This window comes from Bombyx mori, chromosome 1 (assembly GCF_030269925.1).
Source record: "Bombyx mori chromosome 1, ASM3026992v2".
Taxonomy (NCBI): domain Eukaryota; kingdom Metazoa; phylum Arthropoda; class Insecta; order Lepidoptera; family Bombycidae; genus Bombyx; species Bombyx mori.
Window position 1 is genome coordinate 2,789,033 of NC_085107.1, and position 22,957 is coordinate 2,811,989.

A 22,957-nucleotide genomic window follows, 5' to 3' on the forward strand; every position below is an offset into this window, starting at 1 on the left:
TCTCTAATAAGCTTAATCGATCCGCGCAGATTTATTCCGAGAAGAATACCTTATAGAAGAAGCGAAAAATAAGTTAGGTACGTATTGTATAATAAATGTCGCGGCGCCTGACGCGTTTAGCATAGCAAGCTAGCCAAAACATTTACTACTACCGGCACCGCGCGCTGACAGCATGCAACAACATTCTGAAGATACCTCCCAATAATCATTGACACAAGACCTTCCTTTTCGAGAAAGGTCACATTCCAAGATTCATCGACGAACAATCACAACCAAACCATTGTATAATAATAATTAAAGCAAGTAGCAAGAGTGCCATTGGTTTTATTAATGAAACAATAAGGCCACAGTGTCTCGCGTAGACATACTTTTTTTTTTTTTTTGGCGACCGTGACAGGACACGCGTTCCGCCTCATTCGACGTGCCAAGTCATCATTAAGATAACGGCGTCGCATCAGCAATCTCCGCCAAAAGGAAGGAAAAAGGAACGCAGTACTGGACAATCGCTGGATCCGGCAGCGAAGCAGCAGCAGACACGCGTTCCGCCTCATTCGACGTGCCAAGTCATCATTAAGATAACGGCGTCGCATCAGCAATCTCCGCCAAAAGGAAGGAAAAAGGAACGCAGTACTGGACAATCGCTGGATCCGGCAGCGAAGCAGCAGCAGACACGCGTTCCGCCTCATTCGACGTGCCAAGTCATCATTAAGATAACGGCGTCGCATCAGCAATCTAAAAGGAAGGAAAAGGGAACGCCGTACTGGACAATCGCTGGATCCGGCAGCGAAGCAGCAGCAGTAAGACTTCGCCACGACCGCGTTGTCGTTCATCAAACAAGATAAGTGTCTTTCCTTCAACATTCCCAATCCCTTAATATCAAATCAATAATTATTGCCTTCACAGTGTATCAGAAGTTTCGTACATTTGTGCAAAGGATAATTAACATAATTTTACGTAAATCATCCAAGTGTTCAACCAAAGATACCAAGTGCATTGTTATGCAATCTTGCTACCATTGCTTTAAAATACAATAAAACAATCAAACCTTCATTTCAAAAACGTTTTTTCGGTTAAGAAGCTGCCTATCCACGCATTTCGTAAAAATTCTATACAATTTTACGCGTCATTCTGCGATCTACCTACACATTATAATTATTCAATCATTGTTTAATCTTAAATCATTAGAATTCATTGTTTTAAAATATATTAATATACAGTAAAAGTCATAAAATTCATTAAACAAGTTTAACATTAGCCAATTCAATTGTCACTGTTTACGAAACAGCACGTTAGTAATTATATATTATTTCTTTCCGCTCATTCGTTCGGCCGACGTTTCCAGGCTCGCCCCGCGATCGATCGCGCCGCTTCCGAACGTACAGCACTACATGTAATAAGCCGTGCTTCGAGACCTCGAAGACTGCCATCGAAGGGAGGAGAGTGAGTCGGTACCCGAATGAAACAACCGTTGCAGCTAAGTCAGAACGAGTGTTTTTTCATTATTTAAAAAATAATTTTCTAACTTTTCCATTGTTTAAAACAGTAACGATATTCTAAAAACTCAAGTAAAAGAAAATATTTAAAAATACAACAATGGCTACTGGGTCTGATAAATCCATCAGTAAATACAAAGAACTGATTCTAAGGCGTAGTTCTATTAAAGGTCAAATAACAAAGTTTAAAAATTATTTAGCTTTATTTGAATCATCACCGTTATCCAGTATTGAGGTAGCTGAGCTATCAGTAAGATTAAACAGATTTGAAAATTTATCCACAAAATTTGATAGCCTTCAATCAGATATTGAAGTGCTCAATCACGATAGTCTAGAGAGGGAAATCGATGAGAGGGATGGTATTGAGCGCGACATCATTTCATGCATTGCTACGGCAAACAGTTTGATATCAGAAACAAACATTCAACTAGAGGCGCGCCGAAAGTCTGTCGCGCCACCGGAGCCTCAATGCCATCACCACCACGATGACCCTGGGGTTAAGCTGCCACAGATTCAGATTTCTAGATTTGACGGAGCTTATTTCCGCTGGCTCGAGTTCCGTGATACCTTTGAAACATTAGTACATAATAATTCGCGTATTACCGATATTCATAAATTTCATTACTTAATTTCCTATCTCGAAGGAGACGCAGCTAGAATCATCTCCAACCTCGAAGTATCTTCTTCTAATTACAGAGACGCCTGGTCATTGCTTTGTGAGCGGTACAATAACAAAAGACTTCTTATCAATTACCACTTGTCTGCTTTAGTCAATGTACAACCGATCGCACGCGAATCAGAAAGGTCATTAAGATTTTTAGTTGACCATGTTACGAAGAACTTGCGTGCACTTTCTAGCTTGGGACTACCCACAGACAAGTGGGATATCTTGTTAATATTTTTACTTTCATCCAAATTAGATAATGTCACTCTGATTAAATGGGAAGAACTGCGTAATACTTTTGATAGTGTCCCAGAACTGAACCAGTTTCACAAGTTCTTAATTGACAGAGCTGATGTTTTGGAAGCCTTGAAACGTAGTAAGCACAATAATAATTTTAGTACGCCACAAGCTACGTCTCAAAGAAGTCAGGGTATTCACAATAACAATAGGCTTCCTCAAGTTTACAAGAAACAATATGAAACAAATTATGTACACACTACTACAACTGGTCAACTATATAAAACCAAACCCACTTGTATCCTTTGCCATGATGATCATACAATTTACAATTGCCCTACTTTTAAGGCCAAAAACGTTAACGAGAAAATAAGTTGGTTAAAAAATACAATTTGTGCTTAAACTGCTTGAGGCAAGGTCATCAAAAACACGAATGTAAATTGGGACCATGCAGAGAGTGTAAAAAACGACATAACACATTATTGCATAACCCTGAAGATTCAATATCTGATGAGAACAAAGATTCAAATTCGGTAACTGCTTTCAACCAAAGATCTTCAACCTGATACAATCAAAACTGATGCTATAAATATAGTTGTAATAGGCAATAATTCATCAAATAGAGTAGTTGAAGCCTGCAAGGCAAATATAAAATCAATCGATAATTCATACAAAATTACAATACTTTATCCTGTTTGGTGCTTAATGAACTAACAGGAGAGCTCCCAAAGGCTCCGATAAATATGCAAAATATCAAATTACCTAATCATATACAACTAGCTGATCCTAGTTTCAATTTGTCTAAATGAATAGACATCATTCTTAGAGTAAACATAAAATGGGATATTGTGGGTACTCAACAAGTCATTGGGATTAAACGCTCCAAGCTTGATCAGCTCTAAACTTGGTTGGCTGGTAGCCGGACCTATTCATGTTATTTCTTCAAAGTACGTTGAACGTATCCAGTTTGCTCTTTTTGCTTCTTGCAAGCCAGAGAGCTCACGACGAGTATAGTAACGGTTTCAGAATCGATTATAATCAATATTAATTACTACTCTAAACTATCAATGTTGCAAAGATCATTCGCCTACGTAAGGCGATTCATTTTCAATTTAAAAAATCCTTTAAACAAACGCCTAGGTTTCGTAACAGCTGAAGAGTTAAAGGATTCCTTTGAACATTTATGTGCCATGGCTCAAAGACAAACTTTTCCATTAGAATACAAATTGCTAAAGCAACACAAGAAACTAAAGACTAAATCTAAAATTTTGTCACTTTCTCCATTCATAGACTCGCGAAATATAATTAGAGTTGGAGGTAGGATTCAGGCATCAAACTGTCCCTTTGAGAAAAAGCATCCCATACTGCTTGACGCTGCCCATCATTTAACGAAATTAATTTTCGAGCGCGAGCACCTTCGACTCATGCATGCCGGTCCGCAATTACTATTGGCTTCGGTAAGAGATACAGTGTGGCCTATAAATGGGCGACGTCTCGCTCGCCAAACAGTGCATAACTGTGGAACATGCAGAAGGTTTAATGGTAAAACATTCATACCAAAAATGGGAAACTTACCGGCACAACGTATTACGCCTGACTTCCCTTTTATATCGGTTGGCCTAGATTTTGCGGGTCCGTTCCTAATCCTTAACCGAAAGGGAAGTGGATCGAGACTAATTAAATGTTATTTATGCATTTTTATTTGCATGCGATATAAATGCATTCATTTAGAAGCAGTGAGCGGCTTATCGAAAAATGATTTTATTCTGACACTGCGCCGGTTCATATCGCGGCGCGGTAAGCCGGCGGAAATATTCTCCGACAACGGTCGAAATTTCGTGGGGGCAGCTAAAGAACTAGGTACATACTTAAGAACTAACAATGCCTCTCTTTCTGACTTTGCTGCTCAAGAAGGAATCAAATTTCATTTCATTCCCGCTTACTCTCCTCACTTCGGGGGTCTTTGGGAATCGGGTATAAAATCCGCTAAACACCACATCAAGCGTGTGATAGGCAATAGCCATCTAACCTTTGAGGAACTACAAACTTTATTTGCACAAGTGGAGGCAATACTTAACAGCCGTCCCTTGGGTCCTTTATCCTCCAGTCCTGACGACCTTTTACCTTTGTCCCCAGGACACTTCCTCATTGGACGACCACTAACATCGTTTCCATCCCCTGATGTTCAAAATTTGAACTCAAACAAGCTGCAACGCTATCAACGTCTTGAACAAATGCGACAACATTTCTGGACAAGGTGGCAAAGAGAATATATCTCCGAATTACAACAACGGCAAAGATGGACCCAAGAAACTGCAAATGTCAAAATTGGTGATCTTGTTTTAATAAAAGAAGATAACACGCCACCATTATGCTGGCGCCTTGGAAGGGTTTCGCAGACATTCCCAGGACCTGATGGCATAACCAGCGTGGCGGAAATTCGTACTGCGACGGGGAGCATACGGCGGTCACTCATTCGTCTATGTCCTCTATTCAATGGCCAAGAAACCTAGGAGTGTTGAAAGAAGACTCTTTCAACGGGGGGGAGTATGTCGCGGCGCCTGACGCGTTTAGCATAGCAAGCTAGCCAAAACATTTACTACTACCGGCACCGCGCGCTGACAGCATGCAACAACAGTCTGAAGATACCTCCCAATAATCATTATTGACACAAGACCTTCCTTTTTTCGAGAAAGGTCACATTCCAAGATTCATCGACGAACAATCACAACCAAACCATTGTATAATAATAATTAAAGCAAGTAGCAAGAATGCAATTGGTTTTATTAAAGAAAGAATAAAGCCACAGTGTCTCGCGTAGACATACTTTTTTTTTTGGCGACCGTGACAGGACCCGCGTTCCGCCTCATTCGACGTGCCAAGTCATCATTAAGATAACGGCGTCGCATTGGCAATCTCCGCCAAAAGGAAGGAAAAGGGAACGCAGTACTCGACAATCGCAGGATCCGGCAGCGAAGCAGCAGCAGTAAGACTTCGCCACGACCGCGTTGTCGTTCATCAAATAAGACATACTTTTTTTTTTTTGGCGACCGTGACAGGACACGCGTTCCGCCACATTCGACGTGCCAAGTCATCATTAAGATAACGGCGTCGCATCAGCAATCTCCGCCAAAAGGAAGGAAAAAGGAACGCAGTACTGGACAATCGCTGGATCCGGCAGCGAAGCAGCAGCAGACACGCGTTCCGCCTCATTCGACGTGCCAAGTCATCATTAAGATAACGGCGTCGCATCAGCAATCTAAAAGGAAGGAAAAGGGAACGCAGTACTGGACAATCGCTGGATCCGGCAGCGAAGCAGCAGCAGTAAGACTTCGCCACGACCGCGTTGTCGTTCATCAAACAAGATAAGTGTCTTTCCTTCAACATTCCCAATCCCTTAATATCAAATCAATAATTATTGCCTTCACAGTGTATCAGAAGTTTCGTACATTTGTGCAAAGGATAATTAACATAATTTTACGTAAATCATCCAAGTGTTCAACCAAAGATACCAAGTGCATTGTTATGCAATCTTGCTACCATTGCTTTAAAATACAATAAAACAATCAAACCTTCATTTCAAAAACGTTTTTTCGGTTAAGAAGCTGCCTATCCACGCATTTCGTAAAAATTCTATACAATTTTACGCGTCATTCTGCGATCTACCTACACATTATAATTATTCAATCATTGTTTAATCTTAAATCATTAGAATTCATTGTTTTAAAATATATTAATATACAGTAAAAGTCATAAAATTCATTAAACAAGTTTAACATTAGCCAATTCAATTGTCACTGTTTACGAAACAGCACGTTAGTAATTATATATTATTTCTTTCCGCTCATTCGTTCGGCCGACGTTTCCAGGCTCGCCCCGCGATCGATCGCGCCGCTTCCGAACGTACAGCACTACATGTAATAAGCCGTGCTTCGAGACCTCGAAGACTGCCATCGAAGGGAGGAGAGTGAGTCGGTACCCGAATGAAACAACCGTTGCAGCTAAGTCAGAACGAGTGTTTTTTCATTATTTAAAAAATCATTTTCTAACTTTTCCATTCTTTAAAACAAGTAACGATATTCTAAGAACTCAAGTAAATTAAATTTAAAAATACAACAATGGCTACTGGGTCTGATAAATCCATCAGTAAATACAAAGAACTGATTCTAAGGCGTAGTTCTATTAAAGGTCAAATAACAAAGTTTAAAAATTATTTAGCTTTATTTGAATCATCACCGTTATCCAGTATTGAGGTAGCTGAGCTATCAGTAAGATTAAACAGATTTGAAAATTTATCCACAAAATTTGATAGCCTTCAATCAGATATTGAAGTGCTCAATCACGATAGTCTAGAGAGGGAAATCGATGAGAGGGATGGTATTGAGCGCGACATCATTTCATGCATTGCTACGGCAAACAGTTTGATATCAGAAACAAACATTCAACTAGAGGCGCGCCGAAATCTGTCGCGCCACCGGAGCCTCAATGCCATCACCACCACGATGACCCTGGGGTTAAGCTGCCACAGATTCAGATTTCTAGATTTGACGGAGCTTATTTCCGCTGGCTCGAGTTCCGTGATACCTTTGAAACATTAGTACATAATAATTCGCGTATTACCGATATTCATAAATTTCATTACTTAATTTCCTATCTCGAAGGAGACGCAGCTAGAATCATCTCCAACCTCGAAGTATCTTCTTCTAATTACAGAGACGCCTGGTCATTGCTTTGTGAGCGGTACAATAACAAAAGACTTCTTATCAATTACCACTTGTCTGCTTTAGTCAATGTACAACCGATCGCACGCGAATCAGAAAGGTCATTAAGATTTTTAGTTGACCATGTTACGAAGAACTTGCGTGCACTTTCTAGCTTGGGACTACCCACAGACAAGTGGGATATCTTGTTAATATTTTTACTTTCATCCAAATTAGATAATGTCACTCTGATTAAATGGGAAGAACTGCGTAATACTTTTGATAGTGTCCCAGAACTGAACCAGTTTCACAAGTTCTTAATTGACAGAGCTGATATTTTGGAAGCCTTGAAACGTAGTGAACACAATAATAATTTTAGTACGCCACAAGCTACGTCTCAAAGAAGTCAGGGTATTCACAATAACAATAGGCTTCCTCAAGTTTATAAAAAACAATATGAAACAAATTATGCACATGCTACTACAACTGGTCAACTATATAAAACCAAACCCACTTGTATCTTTTGCCATGATGATCATACAATTTACAATTGCCCTACTTTTAAGGCCAAAAACGTTAACGAGAAAATAAGTTTGGTTAAAAAATACAATTTGTGCTTAAACTGCTTGAGGCAAGGTCATCAAAAACACGAATGTAAATTGGGACCATGCAGAGAGTGTAAAAAACGACACAACACATTATTGCATAACCCTGAAGATTCAATATCTGATGAGAACAAAGATTCAAATTCGGTAACTGCTTTCAACCAAAGATCTTCAACCTGATACAATCAAAACTGATGCTATAAATATAGTTGTAATAGGCAATAATTCATCAAATAGAGTAGTTGAAGCCTGCAAGGCAAATATAAAATCAATCGATAATTCATACAAAATTATAATACTTTATCCTGTTTGGTGCTTAATGAACTAACAGGAGAGCTCCCAAAGGCTCCGATAAATATGCAAAATATCAAATTACCTAATCATATACAACTAGCTGATCCTAGTTTCAATTTGCCTAAATGAATAGACATCATTCTTGGAGTAAACATAAAATGGGATATTGTGGGTACTCAACAACAGTCATTGGGATTAAACGCTCCAAGCTTGATCAGCTCTAAACTTGGTTGGCTGGTAGCCGGACCTATTCATGTTATTTCTTCAAAGTACGTTGAACGTATCCAGTCTGCTCTTTTTGCTTCTTGCAAGCCAGAGAGCTCACGACGAGTATAGTAACGGTTTCAGAATCGATTATAATCAATATTAATTACTACTCTAAACTATCAATGTTGCAAAGATCATTCGCCTACGTAAGGAGATTCATTTTTAATTTTAAAAACCCTTTAAACAAACGCCTAGGTTTCGTAACAGCTGAAGAGTTAAAGGATTCTTTTGAACACTTATATGTCATGGCTCAAAGATAAACTTTTCTATTATAATACAAATTGCTAACACAACACAAGAAACTAAACACTAAATCTAAAATTTTGTCACTTTCACGCCGATTTATATCGCGTCGCGGCAAGCCGGCGGAAATATTCTCCGACAATGGTCGAGATTTCGTGGGGACAGCTAAAGAACTAGGTACATACTTAAGAACTAACAATGTGTCTCTTTCTGACTTTGCTGCTCAAGAAGGAATCAAATTTCATTTCATTCCCGCTTACTCTCCTCACTTCGGTGGTCTTTGGGAATCGGGTATAAAATCCGCTAAACACCACATCAAGCGTGTGATAGGCAATAGCCATCTAACCTTTGAGGAACTACAAACTTTATTTGCACAAGTGGAGGCAATACTTAACAGCCGTCCCTTGGGTCCTTTATCCTCCAGTCCTGACGATCTTTTACCTTTGTCCCCAGGACACTTCCTCATTGGACGACCACTAACATCGTTTCCATCCCCTGATGTTCAAAATTTGAACTCAAACAAGCTGCAACGCTATCAACGTCTTGAACAAATGCGACAACATTTCTAGACAAGGTGGCAAAGAGAATATATCTCCGAATTACAACAACGGCAAAGATGGACCCAAGATACTGCAAATGTCAAAATTGGTGATCTTGTTTTAATAAAAGAAGATAACACGCCACCATTATGCTGGCGCCTTGGAAGGGTTTCGCAGACATTCCCAGGACCTGATGGCATAACCAGCGTGGCGGAAATTCGTACTGCGACGGGGAGCATACGGCGGTCACTCATTCGTCTATGTCCTCTATTCAATGGCCAAGAAACCTAGGAGTGTTGAAAGAAGACTCTTTCAACGGGGGGGAGTATGTCGCGGCGCCTGACGCGTTTAGCATAGCAAGCTAGCCAAAACATTTACTACTACCGGCACCGCGCGCTGACAGCATGCAACAACATTCTGAAGATACCTCCCAATAATCATTGACACAAGACCTTCCTTTTCGAGAAAGGTCACATTCCAAGATTCATCGACGAACAATCACAACCAAACCATTGTATAATAATAATTAAAGCAAGTAGCAAGAGTGCCATTGGTTTTATTAATGAAACAATAAGGCCACAGTGTCTCGCGTAGACAATAAAAATTGCTGAAAGTATCTAATATTTATAATGTTGTAAAAATAGCGAATCAATAAAACAAACAAGGGATGGGTTAGTAAATTAACGTTTGAAGAATTTTTATATGATTATAAATAAATTTATACAATTTGGAGTATAGGTTAATTTTTTTTATGTTTAAAAATATATTTTTTACAGTATCAATATATAATTTTAATCTGTATTATTAATGGTTTCGTTCTTATATAATTAACAATTAATATTAGCGAATAAATAAACAAAGGTTCAAATTACAAATTTAACTACCTACGATTTTAATGTCCCAAATTATTTAAGCGTCGACTTTGCCGCTTAAAAAAATCTAGTCTTTTTAAAAAAATTTTATATCTTTTCTTTCAAATGATATTTATTTTTATTACAGACTTGTGATCAGAATTCATAATCGCTGAATATTTAATTCCGGTTTTCTTCGCGACTTCAAAATTTACAACGTATAAAAGAAATATTGATTTTTAATGATAAAAATAATACATGATTTCAATCTATTATAGCCTTACATGTGTTAATGAGCTCTTAATATTTATAAACAGATATCAATTAATTATGTTGTCTGGCGATTATGGATGACGATTTCCAAAATAATTCACTATAATTTTGTGGCACACGCACTAGATCTGCTCTGTTAGCAAATCGCACCCCTCCTGTCCGAGCCTTTGGTCGCCCACCTGTGCTGGTGAAACTGGAATGGCCACTAAGACACCAGCAATACCTCATTCATAAAAAAAAAAACTAGATCTACCCTGAATCGGGACTGGAAGCTCTTTTTTTTATTGTTTAGATGGGTGGACGATTTCACAGCCCACCTGGTGTTAAGTGGTTACTGGAGCCCATAGACATCTACAACGTAAATGCGCCACCCACCTTGAGATATAAGTTCTAAGGTCTCAAGTATAGCTACAACGGCTGCCCTACCCTTTAAACCGAAATGCATTACTGCTTCACGGCAGAAATAGGCAGGGTGGCGGTTCCTACCCACCAGTAATCACGCAAATTATAATTTTGCGGGTTTGGTTTTTATTACACGATGTTATTCTTTCACCATGGAGGTCAATCGTGAGCATTTGTTGAGTACGTACTTCATTAGAAAAATTGGTACCCGCCTGAGATTCGAACATCGGTGTATCTTATCCTTTAGGCCACGACAACTTAGAAGCTCGTTCAGAAATCTCCAGCTGTCCGAATTGAATATTACCTAAACTCGTCGGAACTAACAATTCTATAAATACATAATTACAGGTACGGAACTGCCGACCGCAGTGGCCCCGCAGGTGCGCCAACAATTTGTTCAGCCGCGTTGCTCCCGCCTGTGGGGTGCGTGCGACGTAGGGCCACTACTACCCTTCGCCGCGTCGTTCTAAGAATAGTTACGTAATAATATCGATGTCGATCATGCATCTTTTAATAAATGACGTATGCAGTTTGAAAAAAAAAATACTCCGTTAATTTCACCGTTTTTATTATCCCTTTGATACTGGTTAGGATATTGGCACGAATTTATAAAACTATTGGATTGTCGAAACAATTTTTCAGTTACCGCGTCGTTCTAAGAATAGTTACGTAAGAATATCGATGTAGATTATGCATCTTTTAATAAATGATGACGTATGCAGTTTAAAAAAAAGCACGCACACGTACACTCGCCCAAACAGCCAATCGAAATAACGATAATTAATTTTATCGTTTTTTTATCCCTTTGATACTGGTTAGGATATTGGTGCGAATTTATAAAACTATTGGATTGTCAAAAGTGTACAAATTTTCCAGTCAATCGGACGTCTCAAAGTCGGTGATAACGGCCTTAAAAATATCGTAAATTTGGTAACACACAAAAAAAGAATACCTACACATCAAAAGCTAATGAAGGCATGATAAAAATATTTGTGTATACATATGTACATGTAGATGCGGTGATAACTCTACCTAGTGTAATGCTATCATAACAGAAGACTATGTCTGCTGTTTTATCATTAAAACTTGAGACCTTAAATATAGAAATCGCCAGGAATTACATATCTTGTGTGTTGACAATAAATTAAGAACGGTTAGCTGGTAGATAACTCAATTGTTGAGTTAAGCTCGACATGTTATAACTTTTCGCAATTATTGTATTGTATAAACTGTGTGTACAATAAAGGATAAAGAAGAAGAATAAGTACATTTCATCACCAGTTTCATTCATTGATGCAATTCGAATTCCGTAACTCGAAGGAAGTTGAACTTGGTTCTTATGTGACTGCGAATAAATCGTGTTGTCTATATCCGGTGTGATAGGATTAAATTAGTTAACGATCTACATATAAAAGAGAATATGTGTGTGTGTATAATGTTCACGAAAAATTATTAGCTTTGTGAATCGTCTTGAGGATTTTATGTTTTAATATAGAATTGCATTTTGTTGCGGGCGAAGCTGCAGACGCAGCCAGTATAATTTCATATAGCAAGTTCACTCGTTAATTATGGAGCTAAGTACAATTTTCTTTATGTTGGACATCTGATTTTCTTTTTTTGTTTGGTACCCATTCGCTTGTCTTGATTGATTTCAGGGTATAAAATGCTCTCCGAGTAGCTGATGACAGGTTGGGATAGTCCAACATCGTGAGGAAGAAAATAATGGATGGATTTGATCCCGACCCTCAGAAATGAAGAGCTCGTGCTCTTGTTGGAAGTATCTAATAGACGAGGAGTTATCAGTTCTTTTTTTTAATATATATTTTTTTATTGCTTTTCAATACCAACATTTTTGAAAAGAAAATTTATCACACAAAGCTCTCTCCAGGCATTATTTCCGTTTTAGAAACGTCACCTAACGCCAGTAGCTACAAGAAATCGATGTTTTTCATACAATTAATTATCTTTAGTAACAGCGAAACGAATAGGTCTTACTCGTAGTTAATAAAAATCAATTTATTGATCCACCATAGTCCAGTTAAATTGCAAATGTAAAAATGTGAAGATTACATTTAATACGATTATTTAGTAAGTAATATACATTACATTTTATTTAGTAAAAACATTATAGTTCTAAATAGTTAGGTTTTTTTTTTATCGATAATTTTAATTGCATTACATCACTGCGTGCACCGACAATGCGATTGCAAGTGGATGTTAAACAAATTATATTCTTTTAATAGTGATTTGTATCACAACGTTATGATTTGGACAAGTGGCTGAATTTATTCGGGGCGCGAGTACAATGAAACGTGGGCCATAGAAAGTGCGAGATACTTGCGTAATTGCGCTCGGCGACAGCTATTAATTAGATATATTTTGTTTTGTTATTTATATATATATATTATATTATGTAACATTATATAATATTATAATTTATATATTATGTAATGTAGAAAAGTATTAATGAAACAAATTTCCGAAGTTTAGGTATTTGCTTTCTGTTTTTGACACATTTGCGACGAATCGAATTGTTAATAGATTAAAGCCAATGGAAGTTTATAGCTTAATTATTAAAAAATAAAGCGCAGATATATTGATGAATTGCCAAACATTCACAACTGAAAGATATAATACATAATTATAAATATATGAATTAATGTTAGCCGGTACAAGTAACGCCATCTGTGATTAAACAGCAGAAATATATATCAAAACAACTAGTACTATCGGGAACGTTTATTAATCTATTATTGAATAGCGAAAACGAACAATACAATAATTTTGTAACTTTACTCTAATATTCCAACCCGTATCAACAGGATAAAAAAAATTAACTTAATTGTTGTACCCATTATTTTAAAAACGTTCTCCAAGTGAGGTCTTTAATTAGATTTAGATTTAAGGTACCCACTATTTTAAAAACCTTCTCTCAGTCAGGTCTTTATTTAGATTTAGTTATTTAATAATGTAGGCATGTAGTACTAACATAAGCATCAGTATACACCAAGACAACTGCTTAATGACACACCCAGTCAATAAACAATTTGAAAGTCTATACCTCTTATCTCGTAGCCACACACCTATTTCGCCCTCGAATGTGTATATGACATATGAATATCGGGTTATACTATACGCTTGTGAGTGCAATTTGATGGGTCGGCTGCTAGCTCCATCAACAAACGATTTTGCCCTCTAAGCACAAAAGCTAAAGCGTATATTCGTATGGCATTTGGCGTGGAATGAATTACGAGTACTGTATTGCAGTATGATCGGTCCACCGTGAGCTTTCGAGCTATTTCGTGTAAGGCTTTGTTGCCGAATCTATTTTAGGTATAGTACCCATGCTTGTTTTTACGCCGGCGGCGCCAATTAACCTTAACAATTAACAATTAAGTAATCACCTCACTATATATGTTGGTACAATTGTACTGTAATAAACATCTCTTACATTACAAAATTACAGAGCGAAAAAAAAAGCAAAAGTCGTCGTGGCCTAACGGATAAGACGTCCGGTGCATTCGTGTTGAAGCGATGCACCGGTGTTCGAATCCCGCAGGCGGGTACCAATTTTTGTAATGAAATACGTACTCAACAAATGTTCACGATTGACTTCCACGGTGAAGGAATAACATCGTGTAATAAAAATTAAACCCGCAAAATTATAATTTGCGTAATTACTGGTGGTAGGACCTCTTGTGAGTCCGCACGGGTAGGTACCACCGCCCCGCCTATTTCTGCCGTGAAGCAGTAATGCGTTTCGGTTTGAAGGGTGGGGCAGCCGTTGTGACTATACTGAGACCTTAGAACTATATCTCAAGGTGTGTGGCGCATTTACGTTGTAGATGTCTATGGGCTCCAGTAACCACCTTAACATCAGGTGGGCTGTGAGCTCGTCCACACATCTAAGCAATAAAAAAAAAAAAAAAAAAAAATCTTACGGAATGCAACGTCATAGCGTGTGATAATCAAATAAATGATAAGCTTACATAGATATCAATCAATGGAGATTAACCACATATGACATCATACACGGTGATTGATGTTTGGCTTGACGTTAATAGTGTTGTAATTATTAGATTTTAATTTAGACTATTAGCTTAATGTTTCTCGTATACAGTCTATGAACGATTGCATCATTTATGATTTCTTAGAATCACTTTTTATGTTTAATTTCCTGTTAAATCCATATCACGTACATTTGAGCGCTGTGGGCGCATATAGGAAATTCAATATTACAAAATCGGTGATATATAAGCTAGCTTGAGTGTTAATTAATTACAACTATTGTATCTTACATTCTATTTCAGGATCAGACTGGTATTTACTCTCGTAAACTTATAATTAATAGAACTTTTTTGGCAATTATGAGATGTAGCTTACATTGCCAAATACTGCAATAAAACACATTGCCCAAGATGTAGCTTTATGGCAAGGCCTATTTCACAGGCCGTGCCAAATTCAGCCATGAAGCTGTAATGCGTTTCGTTTTAAAAGGTGAGGCAGTCGCTAGTGCAAAAAACGGAGACTTAGAACTCATGTCTCAAGATCGGTGACGCCATTTACGTTGTAGATGTCCATGGGCTTCTGTAACCAATTAACACCGTGTGAGCCGTGAGCTCGTCCACCCATCTTAGCGATAAAAATAAGAACGAATGTTGTAGCTTATAGAAAATTCAAAGTCGCCATGGCCTATTTGGATACCGCCGACTGTGCCGATATTCAAATCCTGCAGACCGGTACGTTTTACTAACGAAATGCGTACTTGGGTGACATTGGTGAATCATGATGAAATAATAACATCGGGTAGTAACAATATAATCCGCAAACTTGCGTAATTACAATACAGCTGAAACGTAGCTCTCAAGCAAGATCTCAAGGCTATTCAACACTAGGTGGATCATCAGTCATCGGCCCGTTCGCCAATGTCCTCCTCCTCCTTCAGTCGATCGCTCATTGCTGAGTAACGGGATGCGCCCGCCTGTGACCTTTTTTTGTAATTTGTAGCCACTTATGTCGATCAGTGGCACAGTGAAGTGCTGAATGTCTGGACATGAGACTGAGCCATGTCCAGATCGTCTTTCATCCACTTTACCCGTCACTGTGAGTTCGCCGGTGTAAGCATTAAAAATCGTAGGGTGTGCGTGTGTGTGTGTGTGTTTGTGAATCCACACACACAGATTTCACTGTTCTGCAAAACGATCAAAATCAACATCAACATCCAGGTCTTTAAGCAGCGTCATAAGTTGAACTACATTATCAATAACGGCTCATAGAGATGATGCTACAAATTGAAAAAAATATATATCCGAAAACCTCGACACTAAAAAACACTTTAAAGAGTACTTGTGTTGCGAGCTACAACAGCGATTGCCATGTTCGAATTTAGCTTTTATTTTTCCAAAAGCTTCACGTACTTATAGTTACGAATACACAAACTGTAAACTAGGAAAAGGGGCAAACAAAAACTCCTACCCCTGGGAATGGAAACGTTTCTGCCCCTGCAATTGTCGCCGTGGTCGCAGGGGATGGTCATACGATTTTATGGCACGAGCCTTTTGTATAATTCAATTTTCTTTTTTTTTTCTTTTTTTGTAACTTCGTCATTTGTTTTTACTCGAACTCTTTGTACGTAAGTTCGAAGACATCGGAACAAATGTAATTATATAAGTAAGAGCTTAATGTACCTGCGGGAGCGTTCTTTAATTGATATGTCAGAAATAACTTTAAATATCTTTATATACTAGTGGTCCCCCGGCAGTCGAAATTCGACTATAATTTATTGAAATTATAAGTTTGAACATTAATATGGTTTTATTGTTAAATACTATTGTACTTCTATAATCACAGATTTCGCCAAGACTACACTTTAGACAAATATTAATAGAGACAAATAATAAATAAATAGTATGCATGCGTGTGTGTGTGTGTGTCAAACACACGGTAGTGTGTGTAATGTTTTTATTTAGTGATTTAATAAACTTCTCAAGAATAATTAAAAAAAAAATTGCATTGTGCACTGCTTCTCTATATTCTCTATAAGTGTGGAAAATTTCATACTCCTTCGTCCGCACAATTGTCGTAAAAAGGGGTACAAAGTTTTTGTTTCACGTATTAATATATAGATATAAGTATATTTCTTTTGTGCGTGTGTGTGTCACTGAACACCTCCTAAACGGCTGGACCGATTTTAATGAAATGTTCTGTGTACCTTCAGGTAGATTCGAGAATCGTTCAGATTTACAAATCAGCCCGCAGATGGCGCTGCAGTCGGTATCTAGGTTATTTATCTTTCCTAGAAATAATTTATATGGCAAAACAACGTTTTCCGGGCCTGCTAGTATAATAGTATACTAATATAAATAAAATAAATAAATAAATTCTATAAAATAAACCAGTGTAAAAGTTGACATGAAATTTCTTCCCGCTGTGAGCTCACATTACTACTAATTTATAGCTTTATAAGTTTGAGTTGCAAAATTTAATAATATTAAAATAAGCTAAGTTATTAGGGTAGATCGAATTTCAGTTGTTTTATTTTTTCTTTGTCTACATACAAAAACGTTTAAGTTAGAACTAAGAGAGCTTCCTAGCTATTATTCTTTTTTAATTTTGAGCACAAATCTATTGAATTATTATAAGTTTAACATTGTAATGAATCTTCAAACCTATATTACACAAGAATTGAATTCAATGAAAAATTACACGATTTATATTAAAGGTTTTTAAGTGTCGCCACCCCCGATATACTGACCGTAAGGGTGCACAACTATATTTACAGATTAGAGAACAGGCAACCCCAAATGAGGTATCCCGGTTCGTGGGCCATAAAGTAGGCATTAAGGAACCTAGCCGAACCCTCTGTGTTAGGGGACTAACATTTTTTGAAGAAAAAATAAATAATCCAAGTAAATTAGATTTGACGTATCTCTCGTCTATGATAGTCTTATACTCTATAGTGATATAATGAAATACTTTTTATAGGATTTTATATTATATTGCACATACAGAGCTGTCACTTATGCGATTCTTGTTAAAACTGAACTGAGTTTGAGAAAATCCATTTTTTAATAGTTATTAGTGAGATGTTTTGCTTTTACTGATTCTCTTCCCCCTAAAGCTCTTCCCCCAACCTATACAATAAAAATAAAAATAATTTAGACGAGAAGAACTATAAGATGTTGATTTTTCAAATTCTTCACCTGAAAAATTACATAATTTGCATAAGTGACGTTATAGTTACTGCATGTGCGATATTTTGAAACGATAACGACTTCAGTTAGCATTTTGTTGATATTGTTCGTAAAGACTTGAAAAAAAAAATGGAGGCATCATCTCAAAATGACCGAATTGTTGTTTTAAATAAAAGCTGATTTATCGTGACAATTTCATAATTCAATTTCGGAATACAGACATTTCCAAACGAAAGCAACATTAAAATGTATTGACATAAATAGAAAAAAAAACAAAAAAACTATGATATTAAACATGCAAATGCGACATTTTCAAATCGATTCTAATACGAACGAAATTATAGTGTTGTCCACTTAAATAAATAAATACTTTAACATTCGATGTAAAAGACTAAGATGTGAATTGAATATGCGGACAACGTTTAACCGAACGCAAAGCCCATTTATATTTAAAAACTATTTTTGAACGAGCCGACTGTGTTATAAATTATTTATGAATTAAGATCTCCTCACTGTTACATTTTTTTTTTTTTTTCGTTTGCCCGTCCTTGTGTAAATACGACAAGGAAACTTTAAAAGGTGTGGGTTGCCAGCTACGAAGGTTCCCTTTGCTATTTTGTTTTAAAGATATATTTTTTTATCTGTTTGAAAAATATCCGCGTTCTATTTTCGATTTTTTGTGTAAAATAACTTTTCATAACTACTGTAATGCGCTAATGTAGCGTTTTTTGTGGTCAATATTGAAGGATTACGTACGTAGGCAACGTGATTTTCAATTGAATGTCTTATGTTTAAGGAGTTTTGAATTTTTTCCAAACGAGACACTAAGGGTACCTAGTGATAGTTCTATAAAATACGTATATATTTATTTTTAGTTAACTTCGTCCTTTTTCGTCTAAATTGGAGAACAATTAAAACCAGTTAACACCACTTCAGGAGTAAGAGAAAACGTACACCAGCTATTGTGAGTTTATATTGAGGATTTATTGCTTAGATTTAGTTTTTAGTTATTTTAGTTAAATACTTTACTTAGATTTAGTACTTTTATTGCTTAAATTACAAGCTCACGTTTCACATAGTGTAATGTAGTTACTGGAACCCAAAAACATCTCGATTTTCTCTTGTGGAAAAAAAAAGCCTGAATGCCGTCACTGATGCAAGAGCTTGAAATCGAATCTGCTATTTTGCACAGGCTGACCCACCCTTCAACCCGAAACGAATTACTGTTTCGCGGCAGAAATAGGCAGGGTGGTGGTACATTACCCGCGCGGGCTTACGAGACACCCAAGTATGCTAAATTAAATTTTGCGTGTTTGATTTTCATTACACGATATTATTCCGTCATCGTAGGAGTCAATGCTGCGAACGTGTGAAGTACGAATGTTCTTAAAAAAAAAAAAAAACAATTGTTTTATCTCCACGCCGTGAACACTTCAAATTGGTTCACAGTCTTGAACATATGAGGCTACTAAAATAAGCATTTATGCTTAATGTACAATTACCTCAAAAAAATGATAAGTGTTTTTGTTAGAGTTTTGGCTTCTCGAACTAATTCTTTGTACGCTGCACTCGTCTGAAGATTTTTAGTTTATTAAGTAACATAGTTAACGTACCTCGCGACTGTCTAGAATTTGGGTGTAAAGTACCATCGATTTCTGGAGAGATTTGCAGAGGAGACACGAAAATATTAGCAACCCAGGTCTAACGCCACTAGTATTGGCAAAAATAGCTCCAAAACACAATGAAAAAATGTGTCTACGCGTTTGTAATTGTGTCCAAAACGGTTCGACAGAGTACTTTGCCGTGTTAAATCGCCTACTATGCTCTGAATAATCAAGGAAAATCTGCGAAATTATTGGTTGGTCGAAGATTCTCCGTGATTTTTTAAATATTTGTTTGATGATGAAATGATTTGTTTTCAAAGCCAACTAATTTATAATTACCATATTTCGATTCGTTTTCAAATAACATATAATTTCGTAAACATGCCTAATGTTTGACTTAACTAAGTCGGTACAGAGCACTTGGACTGATTGAGTAATAATGAATATGTAATTTTAAAACCATTAACAGCACACAACTTCACACAATCTATTCACAAATGAAACAGTTTTAATACGACAAAAATAAAAAATAAATACAACAGCAAACAAAACACGAGTGATACAATCGTTCACATTACGTCGGATAGTGCATAAAATTACCCAATTTTTATAGCACAAAGAACATATTTCCTATATGTAAGAGGTCGGGCCCCTCCGGGCGTGTCCCCTGAGACTCAGCCCTCCTCGCTACCGATACTACACCTAAAGATTTCCTCTACAACGATATGGGGAATATAGATGCATTTATTATTATTATTTATGCGCGCACAGAGGCGCGGACCGGTTGAATTTCTCAACATTTTACGACTCCGCCTTATTTTTATCGATGTTAAATTCGATACAAATGATTGGTATGGATTCCGTATGATGTAAAGGGTCCGCCGGATAGAGCCTCGCGAAATCGTAACTCGAATCTCGAATCTTGTTAAGTTAATGTATGATCTGTTGATTTGCATGCTTTCATGTTTCATTTTATTATGATTATATCTTTAAGGAAATATTTTCTCGCAGGTTTTTGGGGAGTTTTGTATTTTATAGCTTACATTTTGCATAGATTAGTCACAAGCTTACATAGATAAGGTTAGTTAGCATCTTTATCTTATAGGTGATTTCAATAATTAGTTAAGGCGGTATTTTTAAACGTCACCATAAAATATATCCATAAAGTAGCTAAAGCCCAACCATATTTTATCTAGTTTTGATGAGTGGAACACATAATTAAAACTAGTTTTGCAGTTAATATCAAGATTTAGAAAATGTGATAAATAAATTGAATGCTAATCATAGCTTGTGAGTTCATTTTACAACTCTAATGATTTGTTAATGTTGCATAATAAAAATAGCTATTGTCTGTTTATTGAAAACTCAGTTCTAAGCAAATTTGCGAAGTAGCTCCCCCTTAATGACGCAGTTAAGTTTTGACTTCTAAAACGAACAAGTTTTGTCTTACCGGATCGTTTAGTAGGTACTAAACTCTCACTAATTAACTATTATCTAAACATCTATTACTAAACTCTCAACTCAACTGACTAAGCTCTGGATTTTTTTATTGCCCTTGTAGACAGACGGGCATACGGCACCCCTGATGGTGAGTGGTCACCGTCGCTCATGGACTTCAGCAATGCCAGGGGCAGAGCCAAGCCGCTGCCTACCGCTTAATACTCTCCAGAAGCCTCGTTTGAAGAAGGACATGTCACAGCGCTCGGGAAACAACGTGGAAGGGAGCTCATTCTATAGCCGGATGGTACATGACAAAAAATACCTCTGGAAACGCACTGTGGATGATCGTAGTGGCTCCACGTCAATTAAACTTTAGTCAACCTCTTCCGACAAGGCAATCGTGTTTTACTTCTATAAAACCATCATGACGCAGATCTATTGATTATCTTTCGTCACTTCCCGCATTCAAACCGAATTACGGACGCTAGAGAAATAAGTTAAAAACTAAAATAGTTACTTATTAAAAAAATTTAGAAAAATAACGCATCATTTTTCTAATTAAGCTCTTTGTTAGTACTTAACATTGAGACGAGATAACGAATGACAAATAGGTAATAAAAGAATGATTTAATTAATACAGATACATGAGAAGATTATTGATTTTTTCATGTGACATTAATAGAGCACTCTAAAATATGACGGCTAATTTCAACATTCACCTTAATTTTTGGATAATTTGGGCAGTCACGAGATTCCTGATTAACCTATTTTCAGGGAACTCTGAAATAAAAGTGGGAACGCAGGCGGGTGAGGATAGTCACAAAATGGCTTATTTATTTATTGCTTAGATGGGTGGACGAGCTCATACGAGCCTGGTGTTCAATAGTTACCGTAGCCCATAGACATGTACAACGTAAATGGCGCCACCCACCTTGAGACATGCGTTCTAAGGTCTCAGTATAGTTACAACGGCTGCCCCACCCTTCAAACCGAAACGCATTACTGATTCACGGCAGATATGGGCAGGGTTGTGGTACCTACCCGTGCGGACTCACAAGAGGTCCTACCGCCAGTAAAAAGGTTAGAGGGGCGTGCGAAAAAAAAGGTCCGTCAACTCTTCGACTTCTCATATGATGCGGACGTTCTGGCCGCAGTAATTCTTTAATTCTTGGCCTTCTATACAAATTTATAAAATCTAGGTTTGTGAAGTATCGCACGTCACGCGGATGTCTTAACCAAAAGCCACACTACCTGATGCGGCCTCGCGTTGTGAGGGGGCGGTCCTCCGACCCCATGATGATAGACCATGTCGTGCTTCAGCTGTGGTAATGGTGGGCCTGGTTGCGGTCCCGATTGGTGCTTCCCGATGTCCACTGCAGCTAAAGCCTCCGCTCTGCTAAGAAGACCGTCGTTTAGGCCACCGAAGATATCACCCTGTTTGTCAAACAAAAGAAAACTGTTAGGCTATTGAAATATGGTCTTCTCATTCATTTAAACACTCTGTGGTGCGACAAATCTAAAACTATTTGATATTAACATAGTCGTTACCTTTAGTATAACTTCTGAAAAAGTGATATATTTCCTATTTACACTTCACTTGATGAGTATTTTAATCTTATAGATTTCCATACCCGATATAAAAAAAACCAAAATCTTACTTCAACTTCAATGTATGTTGTCTGTCTGCCCGAATGTCATAGCTATTTTCCTTGTAAACAGTAGATTCTACCAAAAACACACTTTGGAATGTATGCGTATTCTATTAATTGCTAAATATAATATGCTGATGTTAAGAATAATACCTTTATTACTGGTATTATTCGAGTGTAGTATTACAGAAATGTAAATTCATCATATAAGAGCATCACCCACATAAGAGGATTAAGATATTTTTGAAAATAATGCTTCTGAAATTCTGAAAACGGAGTCAATTATAAATATAAATTAAGTGATTTAAAGATTTTAAATTCGTAAAATAGAAGTTCGATTTCAGGGTGTAACGAAATGAATTTTACAAAAGTTTATTAAGCACGCAAAAATTCTAAATGAATAAAAAAGTTGAACACTTTATTTTTTTAATTAATTGTAAATTTCGGATAAAATGCAGCTTTTAATTACCTAAATTTATTTTTTTAATCATTATGAATTTGTC

General features: G+C 37.0%; 1 protein-coding gene across 6 annotated transcripts in view; it reads right to left on the reverse strand.

The window, feature by feature from the left end:
- The window catches only part of LOC100750224 (abnormal chemosensory jump 6), a 91,010-nt gene that overhangs the window by 3,503 nt on the left and 64,550 nt on the right, over window positions 1–22,957 (reverse strand). For 5 of the 6 annotated variants that reach the window (XM_021352347.3, XM_004932761.5, XM_004932760.5 and 2 more), the window contains one exon: window positions 22,057–22,239. The exons of the other annotated variant lie outside the window; for it this stretch is intronic. In XM_021352347.3, coding sequence (XP_021208022.2) covers window positions 22,057–22,239 — 183 coding nt within the window. The remainder of the gene's footprint in view (window positions 1–22,056; window positions 22,240–22,957) is intronic. 6 annotated transcript variants of the gene reach the window in all.